Source organism: Orcinus orca, chromosome 8 (assembly GCF_937001465.1).
Source record: "Orcinus orca chromosome 8, mOrcOrc1.1, whole genome shotgun sequence".
NCBI classification, from domain to species: Eukaryota; Metazoa; Chordata; class Mammalia; order Artiodactyla; family Delphinidae; genus Orcinus; species Orcinus orca.
The window spans coordinates 45,803,752-45,820,569 of record NC_064566.1 but is presented as its reverse complement, the minus strand read 5'-3'; the positions used below and the strand labels follow the sequence as shown (position 1 = coordinate 45,820,569).

General features: G+C 38.9%; 1 protein-coding gene across 2 annotated transcripts in view; it reads left to right on the top strand.

Annotated features, from left to right (window-relative positions):
* The window catches only part of SWAP70 (switching B cell complex subunit SWAP70), a 94,248-nt gene that overhangs the window by 66,178 nt on the left and 11,252 nt on the right, over window positions 1-16,818 (top strand). For both annotated transcript variants that reach the window (XM_033404545.1, XM_004279198.2), the window contains exons 4-7: window positions 7,600-7,827; window positions 10,124-10,270; window positions 11,397-11,505; window positions 13,221-13,402. In XM_033404545.1, the coding sequence (XP_033260436.1) occupies window positions 7,600-7,827; window positions 10,124-10,270; window positions 11,397-11,505; window positions 13,221-13,402 (666 nt within the window). The remainder of the gene's footprint in view (window positions 1-7,599; window positions 7,828-10,123; window positions 10,271-11,396; window positions 11,506-13,220; window positions 13,403-16,818) is intronic.

Sequence of the window (16,818 nt, the reverse complement as noted above, 5' to 3'; positions counted from 1 at the left end):
CGTCTCAAAACAAATGACTCAATTTCGTTCCTTTTTATGGCTGAGTAATATTCCATTGTATATATGTGCCACATCTTCTTTATCCATTCATCTGTTGATAGGCATTTAGGTTGCTTCCATGCCCTGGCTATTGTAAATAGTGCTGCAGTGAACATTGGGGTGCATGTGTCTTTTTAAATTTTGGTTTTCTCTGGGTATATACCCAGTAGTGGGATTGCTGGATCATATGGTAATTCTTTTTTTAGTTTTTTAAGGAACCTCCATACTGTTCTCCATAGTGGCTGTATCAATTTACATTCCCACCAGCAGTGCAAGAGGGTTCCCTTTTCTCCACACCCTCTCCAGCATTTGTTGTTTGTAGATTTTCTGATGATGCCTATTCTAACTGGTGTGAGGTGATACCTCATTGTAGTTTTGATTTGCATTTCTCTAATAATTAGTGATTTTGAGCAGCTTTTCTGCCAATTTTTGTGTTGGGTTGTTTGTTTCTTTAATATTGAGCTGCATGAGCTGTTTATATATTTTGGAGATTAATCCTTTGTCTGTTGATTCGTTTGCAAATATTTTCTCCCATTCTGAGGGTTGTCTTTTCATCTTGTTTATGGTTTCCTTTGCTGTGCAAAAGCTTTTAAGTTTCATTAGGTCCCATTTGTTTATTTTTGTTTTTATTTCCATTACTCTAGGAAGTGGATCAAAAAAGATCTTGCTGTGATTTATGTCAAAGAGTGTTCTTCCTGTGTTATCCTCTAAGAGTTTTATAGTGTCCAGTCTTACATTTAGGTCTTTAATCCATTTTGAGTTTATTTTTGTGTATGGTGTTAGGGAATGTTCTAATTTCATTCTTTTACATATAGCTGTACAGTTTTCCCAGCACCACTTATTGAAGAGACTGTCTTTTCTCCATTGTATATCCTTGCCTCCTTTGTCATAGATTAGTTGACCATAGGTGCATGGGTTTATCTCTGGGCTTTCTATCCTGTTCCATTGATCTATATTTTTGTTTTTGTGCCAGTACCATATTGTCTCAATTACTGTAGGTTTGTAGTATAGTCTGAAGTCAGGGAGTCTGATTCTTCCAGCTCCTTTTTTTCCCCTCAAGATTGCTTTGGCTATTTGGGGTCTTTTGTGTCTACATAAAAATTTTAAGATTTTTTTTGTTCTAGTTCTGTAAAAAATGCCATTGGTAATTTGATAGGGATTGCATTGAATCTGTAGATTGCTTTGGGTAGTATAGTCATTTTCACAATATTGATTCTTCCAGTCCAAGAACATGGTATATCTCTCCATCTGTTTGTGTTATCTTTGATTTCTTTCATCAATGTCTTATAGTTCTGCATACAGGTCTTTTGTCTCCCTAGGTAGGTTTCTTCCTAGGTATTTTATTCTTTTTGTTGCAATGGTGAATGGGATTGTTTCCTTAATTTCTCTTTCTGATCTTTCGTTCTTAGTGTATAGGAATGCAAGAGACTTCTGTGCATTAATTTTGTATCCTGCAACTTTACCAAATTCATTGATTAACTCTAGAAGTTTTCTGGTGGCGTTTTTAGGATTCTCTATGTATAGTATCATGTCATCTGCACACAGTGACAGTTTTACTTCTTCTTTTCCAATTTGTATCCCTTTATTTCTTTTTCTTCTCTGATTGCTGTGGCTAGGACTTCCAACACTATGTTGAATAATAGTGGTGGGAGTGGACATCCTTGTCTTGTTCCTGATCTTAGAGGAAATGCTTTCAGTTTTTCACCATTGAGAATGATGTTTGCTGTGGGTTTGTCATATATGGCCTTTATTATGTTGAGGTAGGTTCTCTCTATGCCCACTTTCTGGAGAGTTTTTATCATAAATGGGTGTTGAATTTTGTCAAAAGCTTTTTCTGCATCTATTGAGATGATCATATGGTTTTTATTCTGCAATTTGTTAATATGGTGTATCACATTGATTGACTTGTGTATATTGAAGAATCCTTGCATCCCTGAGGTAAATCCCACTTGATCGTGGTGTATTATCCTTTTAATGTGCTGTTGGATTCTGTTTGCTAGTATTTTGTTGAGGATTTTTGCATCGATATTCATCAGTGATATTGGTCTGTAATTTTCTTTTTTGGTAGTATCTCTGTCTGGTTTTGGTGTCAGGGTGATGGTCGCCTCATAGAATGAGTTTGGGAGTGTTCCTTCCTCTGCAATTTTTTGGAAGAGTTTGAGAAGGATAGGTGTTAGCTCTTCTCTAAATGTCTGATAGAATTCACCTGTGAAGCCATCTGGTCCTGGATATTTGTTTGTTGGAAGATTTTTAATCACAGTTTCGATTTCATTACTTGTGATTGGTCTGTTCATATATTCTGTTTTTTCCTGGTTCAGTCTTGGAAGGTTATACCTTTCTAAGAATTTGTCCATTTCTTCCAGGTTGTCCATTTTATTGGCATAGAGTTGCTTGTAGTAGTCTCTTATGATGCTTTGTATTTCTGTGGTGTCTGTTGTAACTTCTCTTTTTTCATTTCTAATTTTATTGATTTGTGTCTTCTCCCTCTTTTTCTTGATGAGTCTGACTAATGGTTTATCAATTTTGTTTATCTTCTCAAAGAACCAGCTTTTAGTTGTTTTTTTTTTTCAGCTTTTAGTTTTATTGATCTTTGCTATTGTTTCTTTGTTTCTATTTCATTTATTTCTGCTCTGTTCTTCATGGTTTCTTTCCTTCTACTAACTTCGGGTTTTGTTTGTTCTTCTTTCTCTAGTTCCTTGAGGTGTAAGGTTAGGTTGTTTATTTGAGATTTTTCTTGTTTCTTGCGGTAGAATTGTATTGCTGTAAACTACCCTCTTTGAACTGCTTTTGCTGCATCCCATAGGTTTTGGATCATCGTGTTTTTGTTGTCATTTGTCTCTAGGTATTTTTTGATTTCCTCTTTGATTTCTTCAGTGATCTCTTGGTTATTTAGTAACTTATTGTTTAGCCTCCATGTGTTTGTATTTTTTACGTTTTTCCCCCTGTAATTGATTTCTCATCTCATAGCATTGTTGTCAGAAAAGATGCTTGATATGATTTCAATTTTCTTAAATTTACCGAGGCTTGATTTGTGACCCAAGATGTGATCTATCCTGGAGAATGTTCCGTGTGCAGTTGAGAAGAAAGTGTAATATGCTGTTTTTGGATGGAATGTCCTATAAATATCAATGAAATCTATCTGGTCTGTGTGTCATTTAAAGCTTGTGTTTCCTTGTTAATTTTCTGTCTGGATGATCTGCCCATTAGTGTAAGTGTGGTGTTAAAGTCCCCTAGTATTACTGTGTTACTGTCGATTTCCTCTTTTATAGCTGTTAGCATTTGCCTTATGTATTGAGGTCCTCCTGTCTTGGGTGCATTTATATTTATAGTTGTTATATTTTCTTCTTGGATTGATCCCTTGATCATTATGTGTGTCCTTCCTTGTCTCTTGTCCATTCTTTACTTTAAAGTCTATTTTATCTGATGTGAGTATTGCTACTCCAGCTTTCTTTTGATTTCCATTTGCATGGAATATCTTTTTCCATCACCTCACTTTCAGTCTGTATGTGTCCCTAGGTCTGAAGTGGGTCCTTTGCAGACAGCATATATATGGGTCTTGTTTTTGTATCCATTCAGCGAGCCTGTGTCTTTTGGGTGGAGCATTTAATCCATTCATATTTAAGGTAATTATTGATATGTATGTTTCTGTTACCATTTTCTTAATTGTTTTGGGGTGTTTCTTTGTAGGTACTTTTCTTCTCTTGTGTTTCTCACTTAGAGAAGTTCCTTTAGCATTTGCTGTAGAGTTGGTTTGGTGGTGCCGAATTCTCTTAGCTTTTTCTTGTCTGTAAAGCTTTTGATTTCTCCGTCAAATCTGAATGGGATCCTTGCTAGGTAGAGTAATCTTGGTTGTAGCGTCTTCCTTTTCATCACTTTAAATATATTGTGCCCCCCACCACTTCTGGCCTGTAGAGTTTCTGCGAGAAATCAGCTGTTACCCTTATGGGAGTTCCCTTGTATTTTATTTGTTGTTTTTCCCTTGTTGCTTTTAATAATTTTTCTGTGTCTTTTAATTTTTCTCAGTTTGATTACTATGTGTCTTGGCATGTTTCTCCTTGGGTTTATCCTGCCTGGGACTCTCTCTGCTTCCTGGACTTGGGTGGCTATTTCCTGTCCCATGTTAGGGAAGTTTTCCACTATAATCTGTTCAAATATTTTCTCGGGTCCTTTCTCTCTCTTTTCTCCTTCTGGGGCCCCTATAATGCGAATGTTGGTGCATTTAATGTTGTCCCGGAGGTCTCTTAGATTGTCTTCGTTTCTTTTTTTCTTTTTTCTGTTTCACGGCAGTGAATTCCACCATTCTGTCTTCCAAGTCACTTATCCGTTCTTCTGCCTTAGTTATTCTGCTATTGATTCCTTCTAGTGTATTTTTCTTTTCAGTTCTTGTATTGTTCATCTCTGTGTGTTTGTTCTTTAATTCTTCTAGGTCTTCGTTAAACATTTCTTGCACCTTCTCGGTCTTTGCCTCCATTCTTTTTCCGATGTCCTGGATCATCTTCACTATCATTATTCTGAATTCTTTTTCTGGAAGGTTGCCTATCTCCACTTCGTTTAGTTGTTTTTCTGGGATTTTGTCTTGTTCCTTCATCTGGTGCATAGTCCTCTGCCTTTTCATTTTGTCTTTCTGTGAATGTGGTTTTCACTGCACGGGCTGCAGGGTTGTAGTTCTTCTTGCTTCTGCTGTCTGCCTCCTGGTGGATGAGGCTATCTAAGAGGCTTGTGCAAGCTTCCTAATGGGAGGGACTGGTGGTGGGTAGAGCTGGGTGTTGCTCTGGTGGGCAGAGCTCTGTAAAACTTTAATGTGCTTGTCTGCTGATGGGTGGGGCTGAGTTCCCTCCCTGTTGGTTGTTTGGCCTGAGGCAACCCAGCACTGGAGGTTACAGGCTCTTTGGTGGGGCTAATGGCGGACTCTGGGAGGGCTCAGGCCAAGGAGTACTTCCCAGAATTTCTGCTGCCGTGTCCTTGTCCTCACAGTGAGACACAGCCACCTCCTGCCTCTGCAGGAGACCCTCCAACACTAGCAGGTAGGTCTGGCTTCATCTCCTGTGCGGTCACTGCTCCTTCCCCTGGGTCCTGATGTGCACACTACTTTGTGTGTGCCCTCCAAGAGTGGAGTCTCTGTTTCCCCCAGTCCTGTCAAAGTCCTTCAGTCAAATCCCACTAGCCTTCAAAGTCTGATTCTCTGCGAATTCCTCCTCCTGTTGCCAAACCCCCAGGTTGGGAAGCCTGACATGGGGCTCAGGACCTTCAATCCAGTGTGTGGACTTCTGTGGTATAATTGTTCTCCAGTTTGTGAGTCACCCACCCAGCTGTTATGGGGTTTGATTTTACTGTGATTGTCCCTCCTACCATCTCATTGCAGCTTCTCCTTTGTCTTTGGATGTGGGTTATCTTTGTTGGTGAGTTCCGGTGTCTTCCTGTCGATGATTGTTCAGCAGTTAGTTGTGATTCCAGTGTGCTCGCAACAAGGAGTGAGTGCACGTCCTTTTATTCTGCCATCTTGAACCAGTCTGCCTTAAATGTAATGTTAAATGGTTGAATAATATTCTACTCAGTGCAGAAGGAAGGAACATTGATGGAGTACATACTGTGCCAGACATTGTGCACAGTGTTCTATTTTTGTCCCATTTTATCCCCATAGTAGTTCTGTATGATGGGTGTTATTATACCCATTTCATAGATGAGAAAAATTGAGACCTAGCTTAGTTTATTTCCATTTCATTAATTGACCTCTACTACATTCTATGTATGATTCTGAGTTCTGGAGATTCAAAGATGAGTGGGACATTGTCCCTCCTGTAAGGATTTCAGAAAATCTACAGGGGGCAGCGTATGAGTATAGAGATAGTTTCAATACAGTATGCTGAGTGCAGTGACACAGAAGAGGAACACCTGACCTGGGTCAGAGCAGTTTTACCAGAGCAGTGCTTCTCAAACTTTAATGTGCATATGGAAGTACTGGGGGTTCTTGTTAAAATGCAGATTCTGATTTTGGGGTCTTTGGTGCGGTATGAGATTCTTCATTTCCAACAGGCTTCCAGGTGATGCTGATGCTGCTGGTCCACATTTTGGACTATTCTGAGTGGGAATATTATAGACAATGTAGGATTTGAACAGATACCAGTTAGCTGGGTAGAGAAATGGGGAAAGGTAATCTAGATAGGACAGCATGGGGCAAGGCATAGAAGCATAAAAAAATGTGTTAAATGGGTAGACTACTTATAATCTATAGCAGGTGTTGGCAAACTACAGCTTGCTGGGTGAATTCAGCCCACATAGCCTGTTTTTATATAGCCCATGTGCTAAGATAATTTTCACGTTTTTAAAGGGTTGTTAAAAAATACCAAAAAAACAAAAAAAAAAAACCCGAACAAAGAAGAACATATACCAGAGATGTAGAAAGTCTTAAATGTTTACAAGTTAGCCCTTTACAGAACATGCTTGCGATCTGTGTTGGTGGTGGTTATTGGTGGAGTGTAAAATCTGCAGTAGGGCATGGCAGGAAATATGTTAGAGACAGTAGGCAGGGGTGATCACAGGGGACACAGAGGAGCTTGGCCTTTATCTTTGAGGTGATAGGGAGCTAGGCAGAGTTTAAAGAAGGGAGGTGAAAACAGTAGGATTTTGTCACTGATTTGATGTAAGGGAGTGGGGAAAAGGGTCCTGACATGGGTGAATGGTGTTGTTCCCAACTGAAATCCATAATTGGAGGAGAAGCCATTTGAAAGGTAGAGATGGTTCATTCATTTTTGCACATGTTGAGTTTGAGAGAGCACTGTAGGATACCCAGGCTTTCCAGAAGATAAGAGAGATCAATTCTCATTCAGTATTACTGCATCACTGTTTTGTTTAACTGTTACTATTTCATTTACACTTTTAAAGTACTTTCATGTCGTGTACCTCCATACTCATTCATCTGAAAAAAACAGGTTGTTGAACAGCAGGTGTCTTGTAATCCCTTTCATGCAATGTGATGTGTGTGTGTGTAGAGCTGTCTGGAAGGATGCGTGCAGTATTTTCTACTGTTTTTCTATACAAAGCTATGTGTTTCGGGATTTAATAGACTTTTCTGGCCCAGGCTAGGAATTCACCGTTGTTTACAACATTGTCAGCATTCTAATGAGAAGCAGCAGCATTAATTTCAAATAATTGGCTTATGTGGAAAATTAATAAATTGGTGACTAAGTTGTACGTACTTTGAGATGCTTATTGTTCAGTAAAATTAATATTCTGATATATTGAAATCCAAGAGTAATCAGATCACATCAATTAGTTTGTGTATGATAGTATGTGTGCAGTTTGCTTTAGTTCTGTATGCAAATATACTATACTCTTAAAGATTCCAGTTTTTGATTACTTATTCTAGTTTCATATAGAATAAATGGCATTTTATCCATACCCTTCTCCCTGGTAGTATCATGATGCTTGAAAGATACACTTTTGGCACTATAAAAGAATATTTCCGAAATTGACCTTTCAGTGTAAGTAACACAGGTACATACCTAAGTTTAAAAGTTATTTTTTTGCTATGAAATAATGTTTTAAAAATTCTTTATATAGATTGAATACCTGCTTAAGAAACTTACAGAAGCTATGGGAGGAGGTTGGCAACAAGAACAATTTGAAAATTATAAAATCAACTTTGATGACAGTAAAGATGGCCTTTCCGTGTGGGAACTGATTGAGCTTATTGGAAATGGACAGTTTAGCAAAGGCATGGATCGGCAGACAGTGTCCATGGCAATTAACGAGGTCTTTAATGAGCTTATATTAGATGTGCTGAAACAGGTAAGAGTCCTATAACACTATTTCTCCTTACCTTTAGAATTTGACATGTTTGAAATAAAACAAATTTGCATTACAAAGATGAGTCTAAGTCACTTATACTTTTACACTGATTGAGAACAGGAATAAAGTTTCTTATTTTCCCAGTCTTGTGTTAGGCTTTCATTGTAAAGAATTATAGTTAAGCATTGGGAAATTACTATTTTGAAATAACTGTTTAAATGATCACATTTCTAAACATTTTTAAAGTACTTTTATGTCACGTGTACATCCATACTTATTCATCTGAAAGATCCCATGGCATATTGTTCAGTGAAAAAAAGTTTGTTGAACAGTAGGTGTCTTGTCATCCCTTTCATGCAATGTGATTTGTGTTTGTAGAGCTGTCTGGAAGGATGAGTGCCAAGATGTTGATTGCTGCTGGATTGTGGGATTTCTGTGAATTTTATTTTATTCTTTGTTCTTTTCTTATTATTGGACTTACTATTATATATGTTTACACATGTTGATCTCTCTTTATATATATGATATATATTATTTTTATAAAATCATAAAAATATTCTTTCTTTTGGGAAAAAATACCTTTATATAGTAAAGTTGTGTTTATCATATTAGATGATAAAGTTTGTTTTCTCAGCACCTGCATAGCATCTGATATACGTATGGAGGCTTAATGCTTATTAAGTAGAATTTATATATTTTTAGTGGATTAGATTAGATTTCCTACCTTATTACATTGAATAATAGCTCTGATTTGGGATTTCCTTACTTTGGTCCTTTCTTTGCTCTGTTAGGTGATATTGCTTTTGCTCTTTTCTCCAAATGGAGCCCATCAAAAAAATTAATTGAGGCTTAATTTGTGTAAGTTTTTGGTGCTGCAAAGAGTTATGAGACATGGTCTCTGTCTGAAGAGGATTTCCAGACAGATTAGGATGGCAGAATATAGAACTACAGATGAATTGCAGTATGAGATAGCTTTGGCTTAAATGTTCAAGGATTAGCAAACTGAACAAGTAATATGATTAGAACTTAGTGTAATAATCGAATGATACAGCCAAGATATTATCATATATTTAACAATGTGTATAGTCTACCATAAGCTATCAGCACCTATAGATTTACTATTTAAAATGTGAGTTAGGGCTTCCCTGGTGGCGCAGTGGTTGAGAGTCCGCCCGCCGATGCAGGGGACACGGGTTCATGACCCAGTCCGGGAGGATCCCACATGCCGCGGAGCGGCTAGGCCCGTGAGCCATGGCCGCTGAGCCTGCGCGTCCGGAGCCTGTGCGCCACAATGGGAGAGGCCACAACAGTGAGAGGCCCGCGTACCACCAAAAAAAAAAAAAAAAAAGTGAGTTATTCTTGAATAGTACTGAAGGGTTTTGGCCTATAATAAATGTGTAGTTTTGCTGAAGTAAAATTTTTAATCATACACCTTTGATGCTGATGTATGGGAAGGAAGCACAGGGCTAGTAAGTGTGAGCATAGAAGCTATACTTAGAAGCCAGTAGCCTAACTACTGGTCCAGTTCTTTTTCTGCTCCTTTGGAGCAGAGTCATCCTCCAGAATTGTGAGGTCAGGTAGAGAGGTACTTTGGTGCCAGAGGGGGACTGGCTGAGAAGATATGCTTGGCCAAGTTGACTGATAGGTTTTAGCATTTTCATTGATGGAGGTCTAGATTTACTGAGAATCACTGTGAGGTCTAGGTCTAGATTTACTGAGAATCTCAGATCACTGTGTGTGTGCATGTGTTTGTTTTCTATTTTAAAGGGAACAGATAGAATAGTATAATGAACTCTCGTATACCCATCACCCAGCCCCAGGAACCACTGATACCTGGTTAATCCTCCCCGCCTACTTTGAGCTCTCCTGTCTTATCTTGACACAAATCCAGACATTTCATTTTATCTATAAATATTTCAGTAGGCATCCCTAAAAGATAAGGTATTAAAAAAAGAAACCCCACAATGCTGTTAACATCAGGGGCTCTTGCAGTCTCTTATCTGCATATAGCTTTTGGCGAGGTTGGGGGGTTTGGGTGGGGGGAGGAGATGTCTCTGAGTGTCTAAAATTCTATGTAAACTTTTATCTGCACATGCTTGCATGAATTTGACTGGGTATAGTGCCCTGCCTTTGTAGCTCTTCAAAGGGTTCATGATCCACAAAGGGCAAGAACGTTTGATATTCATGTATTCAAGGCCACACATCAGATAATGGAGTAGGCAAGAATGTCAAGGAAGAGGTATCAGCTCTTATAAATAAAAGGACAGGAGTTTATATCAGATTTAATCTTTCATAGGGTTACATGATGAAAAAAGGCCATAGACGGAAAAACTGGACTGAACGCTGGTTTGTACTAAAACCCAACATAATTTCTTACTATGTGAGTGAGGATCTGAAAGATAAGAAAGGAGACATTCTCTTGGATGAGAACTGCTGTGTGGAGGTAAGAGTCAACGGTTACCTCTTTCCAGTGCTGCCCCCTGCTGTTCAAGTAGTGTATCTTCTTCTAGACTCCAGAGCCTTAAAAATAATCTTAAAATTTACATTTCCAAAATAATATAGGCATACAGTAGCCATAGTTTCTGAACCAAAAAATTAGATACCTGACAAAATTTTTTTCTAATGTGAGTTTATTTTCTTATACTCGAGAATAAAATATAGGGATTAAATCTCATTTGTATATTTAAGGGATCATTTCTTGAATAAAATGGAATCATAAATAAGAAAATAAAGCAAAAAAAAATTCAGTAAGAAAGTGTTTGAAATCATGAATATATCAGAAAACCTGGGCCATTTTGAGTGTAATAGATAAACCAAAAGAAGATGTGAGCATTGCCTTGGAATACTTAGGGTGACTTTCAGAATACTTTAGTCACAGCTGCTAATTCGGTTAAAGAAGTGAAGTCCTCAAGAACATAAAGTTTTGAGTTTTTAATTTACAGCTGAACTATTGCCACATTTGTATTTGTTGAAGAACATTTAAAATACCTAAGATCTCATTCATAAATGATAATGTGTTTTGATGGTTGAAATGGTATGTATTAATGTCTTAGGGCGTGCAGTGCCCAGTAAGGGGTCTTCTTAGATTCAAGTAAACATGGAGACTCACAAGATTACCATAGGCCATACCAGTCTACTTATAAGGATATAGGACAAGAACCACAGCCTGCCAGCAACAATACCCCTGGTGCAAGGAAGGGAGAGACGCATCTGGAGGGTGTGGGAATCACCCTGGGTTAGAAGCCTCATATCCTATAGGAGTCAAGACCTATTGGAACAGTCCATGGGTATATCTTCCAGGGTTCCCTTAAGAGATGTGCTAAGGTACAAGGGTTGCTGTGCTCAGGAAAGCCCAAAGCATGGCCCATCAGGTGGTGTTGGTTCTCCCAGTCTAGGTGTAGTACACTAATCCAGGGTCATTTTTCCCATAAGTACTGTTGCCTAGGGGGCAGCATTAGAAAATCAGTAATATTCATTTATAGGTACTTCTTATATAAATAATTAAGATTGAACTTAATCTAAATATTTTAAAATAAAATTTTAAAAACTAATTTTGCTTTCTGTCTTAGTCCTTGCCTGACAAAGATGGAAAGAAATGCCTTTTTCTCATAAAATGTTTTGATAAGACCTTTGAAATCAGTGCTTCAGATAAGAAGAAGAAACAAGAGTGGATTCAGGGTAAGGTAATTTTTATTACTTGTCATGATATAACTTGAGAGCTCTTTCAGCTTTGGATCTCATTAAAGATACTCGGCATTGTTTCCTCATTGTCTATAGTTATTTCTATGTGAAACAGTAGCTAGAAGAATAACAAAGTGAGAGGAGTTCCCAAAATTTTCATCAATTTCATTTGCCTGATGAATGTGTGGGAAAATTATAAACTGGACATTTTAGGTTTTTTTACTCTTACTATTTAAAGAACATGGAATTTCCCCTTTTAAGGACTATAAAGAATTTTAAAGTAGCCATTTTGAGTATTTAGTAACGTGTAAAACGAAAAAGGAATTGTGCAATAGCTTTTGAATACTTCAAGTAATTTTCAAGATCTGTTACTTTCACAAGAAATCACTAGTTTCAAATAATTATCTCAAGAATGCAAACTTCTGATTTAATAACTTTCAAACTAAAGTATTACTCCAAAATTAGTAAAGAATGAAACACTTTATGAGATTTTATTTTTAATCATGAAAGAGGATTCTGAATGTTATATTCCTGAACATAGGTAAAATTGTTTTATTGAAAATTATGGTCACTTTGATGTGGTTTAAGAGTTTGAGGCAAGTGTACCTGGGTCTGAATCCTCTCTCCTGGGCTTCTGGGGTTGAGTTAGGAATTCTCTAGCAGCTTTCTTCTTCTGTGGAATGGGGCAAATAACAGTATCAACCTCTCAGGTTGTTGTGAGGGTTCATAATTAGAAAATGAAGATATAGTTGCATATTTAAAAAATGACACATCATTGCAGAAATGTTTGTGACAGATTGCAAACAACTTAAACGTCCATTAATTGGGGAGTGGTTGAACAGATTATGGTACAGCTACACAGTGGAGAATTGTGCAGTACTGTGCAGTATGTACTGATATGGAAAGCTCTCCAAGGCTCTGAAGAGTGTGTTATGCCAAGATATGTGTCAACAGAAGATGGAGAACGTATATACATGTTTATTTGTATATGCTTAAAGTATCTCAGGAAAGATGCACAGAAACTGTTAGCATTAGTTGCTAGTGAAGTGGAGAACTCAGTACTGGGGGATAGGAGTAGGAGCGAGACTTCATCTATGTCCTTTCATGCTTTTGAGTTTGAACAATGTGAAAGTATTAGCTCTTTAAGTAATTGAAACAATCAGGAAAGAAATCAGATTTCACGTAGAAATTATATAATGCATGTAAAGGGTGTATATATAGCAAGTATTCAAAAAATGGTAGCTGCTGTTATCACCTCGGGAAGGGAGTATAGAGGGAGATGGTTTCATAAGGTATGGATGAGGGGCAGACTAAATGCAGCAGGTAGCAAATCAGATACCAGGAACTTTATATCTCAGCCCTTGCTATGTCTTGTTCTTACCTGGCCTTTTGGGAAGTATAGGAAAGGGAGTTGGAAGTGTTGGGATTTCCTCAAATGTGTGTGATATTCCCAAATCAAGATCTGTTTAAGCACAGATAGGCAGTTACGGAACTTTGGAGCTGGAAGGGACTCCAGAGATCATCTCTCTCATGTTAGAGATGAGAAACCCGTGCTGTAAGAGGTTCTGTGACTTGCTCACGGTCACACCACTGCTCAGTGGCAGGATCAGAATTATCCTGGGTCTCTGGTTTTATTCCCACTATGCCATTTACATGTTAGGCTTACAAAGAATAAAGGGTATTCCCTGTTTTTTCTCCCATGCCTTTCACAGCCATCCATTCTACCATCCATCTGCTGAAGCTGGGCAGCCCCCCACCACACAAAGAAGCCCGCCAGCGTCGGAAAGAACTCCGGAAGAAGGTGCTGGCTGAGCAGGAGGAGCTGGAGCGACAGATGAAGGAGCTCCAGGTGGCAAATGAAAACAAGCAGCAGGAGCTGGAGACCGTGAGGAAGGTGGGCGTGGACGCTGGGCTGGGGGCGGGCTCTCATTTCACTGCAGAGGCCACAGCGACCTCACTTACTTGGTAGAGCTTTGGTTCTACCAAGACTAGGTTAATGCAACCGTAGAGAGATTTTTTTTGTGAACTGTGCTCGCAGGAAGTACATCTAGACCACTGAGTGAGACGCCCTGGTTTACCCAGCCCTTGAAAGTTATGAGGGTCTCAGGGTAGCAGGGACATTTCATTGACCAGAAAAGAACATTTATAAGAACAATGAGCACAGTTGAATTTTGTCAGAGAAAGATGAGACATTGTATTCCCCTAAGGATGTCAAGGTCACTTTTGGTGAACTGGACAGGATCTGTTGCTTTTTTAGGTTTTCCCCCTTAGCTCCCATCTTCACTCATGAGGATCTTGGAAGACCCTTAGTGTTAGAATTGTGGGGTTTTACTTATTGTTTGGAGCCAAAGATACAGTCTGGGTCAGCTTCCCTTTCCATCTCAGGGCTAGGAGGTCAAGTACCACAGGCTGTATGAGATAGTTGACATTCATTGGGAAACTTTCTTCCTCAGTTGTGTATATCACAATTCTGGGTGTGGTGCTGAGTCCTCAGTGTGTGGTCATGGTCTTTATTTGGGGCACCTTTGGGTTGATCCTTTCTGCCTTGAATCACTGAGCACCTGCTAACCACAAGCTCAAGCATCCTTTTGTGTCCTCCTATGCAGCACCTGTGCCCTGGGATGTGGCATACTTTAAGGCCCCAAATTCCTGGTGGGGTTCTCCCTTTGCAACCCCTAGAAATGCCACACTCTGTGCTGACTTCCTCTGTTTCTGAAGTTGGTTGTCTGTCTTACTGGTGTTTCCTGGTGTGTGATGAATCATTTTTCTCTTGTTGCTTTCAAGATTTTCTTTTTGTCTTTGGTTTTCCACCGTTTTACTATGATGTGTATGTCTGTATGATATGAAGTATGTGTTAAACTCTTTGTATTATCTTAGAGTTCATTGAACTTATTGGATGTGTAGGTTAGTATTTTCCATCAGATTGGGAAAGTTTTCAGTCACTATTTCTTCCAATATTTTTCCTTCTCCTTTCTCTCTTTCCTATCCTTCAGATACTCCTGTTATGTGAATGTTGGTGTACTTAATGGGTGTCTCACATTTCTCTGATGCTGTTTTCTTCTCTGTTCTTCAGATTGCATAATTTCTATGAATCTTTTTTTGTTTTGTTTTGTTTTGCTTTGCTTTTTGCGGTACGCGGGCCTCTCACTGTTGCAGCCTCTCCCGTTGTGGAGCACAGGCTCCGGACACGCAGGCCCAGCAGCCATGGCTCATGGGCCCAGCCGCTCCGCGGCTTGCGGGATCCTCCCGGACTGAGTCATGAACTTGTATCCCCTGCATCGGCAGGCGGACTCTCAACCACTGCGCCACTGGGGAAGCCCTATCAATCTATCTTTGATAGATTCTTCCTACAGCCCAAATGTATGTATGAGAACCTCTAGTGAATTTTTCATTTCAGTTATTGTACTTTTCAACTCCAGAATTTCCATTTGGTTCTTTTTTATAATTTCTGTCTCTTTATTGATGTTGTCTGTTTGATGGGATATCATCATATCATCTATGACTTCCTTAAGCATGGTTTCCTTAGTTCTTTGAACATATAATAACTTCTTTGAAGTCTTTGCTAAATCCGGTGTCTGGGCCCCTTCAAAGGCAGTTTCTGTTGCCTGCTTTTTTCCCTGCGTATGAGTCACACTTTTCTCTTTCTTTGCACATCTCATAATTTTTTGTTGAAAACTGGATGTTTTAGATAATACGTTGTAGCAACTCTAGATATGGCTTTCGCCCCTCCCCCAAAAGCTTGTTATTGTTGTTTGCTCATTTATTTGTTTCATGATTTGGCTGGATTATTTCAGTGGAGTCTGTTTGCCTCATGGTGTGCAACCTCTGACTGTCCTCCTCCCAAGCAGAACCTTGGGCGTGCACACAGTGCCTTGGGGTGACCGAGGTGTCAGCAGGGCTTTTTTGGCATTCTTTTGTTTTATACAATTTTTAAAGTTTACACTCCATTTACAGTTATTACAAAATATTGGCTATATTCCCCGTGTTGTAGAATACATCCTTAAGCCTATCTTACACCCAACAGTTTGTACCTCCCACTTTCCCTACCCCTATCTTGCCCTCCCCCCTGTAACCGCTAGTTTGTTCTCTATATCTGTGAGCCTGCTTCTTTCTTGTCATATTCACTAGTTTGTTGTATGTTTTAGATCCCACATATAAGTGGTATCATACCGTATTTGTCTTTCTCTGTCTGACTTATTTCACTTAGCGTAATGCCTTCCAAGTCCATCCATGTTGCTGCAAATGGCAGAATTTAATTATTTTTTATGGCTAAGTAGTATTCCATTGTAGATATGTATTCACCACATCTATTTTTTATTCATTCATCTGTTGATAGACACTTAGATTGCTTACATATCTTGACAATTGTAAATAATGCTGCTGTGAACATTGGGATGCCTGTATCTTTTCAGATCAGTGCTTTTGTTTTTCTTGGATATAAACCCAGGAGTGGGGACTTCCCTGGTGGTCCAGTGGTTAAGAATCCACCTTCCAATGCACGGGTTTGATCCTTGGTCAGGGAACTAAGCTCCCACATGCTGCAGGGCAACTAAGCCCATGCGCCACAACTAGAGAGCCCGTGCACTGCAGCTACTGAGCTTGCGCGCTCTGCAGCCCACATACCACAACTAGAGAGAAGCTCGCGTGCCACAACGAAAAGACCCTGCATGCCGCAACAAGGATCTTGTGTGCCGCAACTAAGACCTGACACAGCCAAATAAATAAATAAATAAATAAATAAATAAATATTCAAACCCAAAAAACCCAGGAGTAGAATTGCTGGGTCATATGGTAATTCTGCTTTTTAGTTTTTTGAGGAACCTCCGTACAATTTTCCACAGTGGCTGTACCAGTTTACATTCCCACCAACAGTGTACAAGGTTTTGGGTTGTTTGTTTTTTTGATGTTGAGTTGTACGAGCTGTTTATATATGTTAGATATTAATCCCTTATTGGTCATATCATTTGCAAATATTTTCTCCCATTTGGTAAGTTGGCTTTTCGCTTTGTCAATGGCTTCCTTTGTTGTGCAAAAGCTTTAAAGTTTAATTAGGTCCCATTTGTTTATTTTTGCTTTTATTTCTTTTACTTTAGGAGATACATTAAAAAAAATTGCTCTGATTTATGTCAAAGAGTATTCTGCCTGTGTTTTCCTCTAGGAGTTTTATAGTATCTGGTCTTACATTTAGGTCTTTAATCTATTTTGAGCTTATTTTTGTATGTGGCAGCAGAGCTCTTTGTCTCCATTTCTGATCTCTGTCAGTCTCTCAGCTCTCTGTTAAGCCGGATGCCTCTGTTGGTATCACCTCCA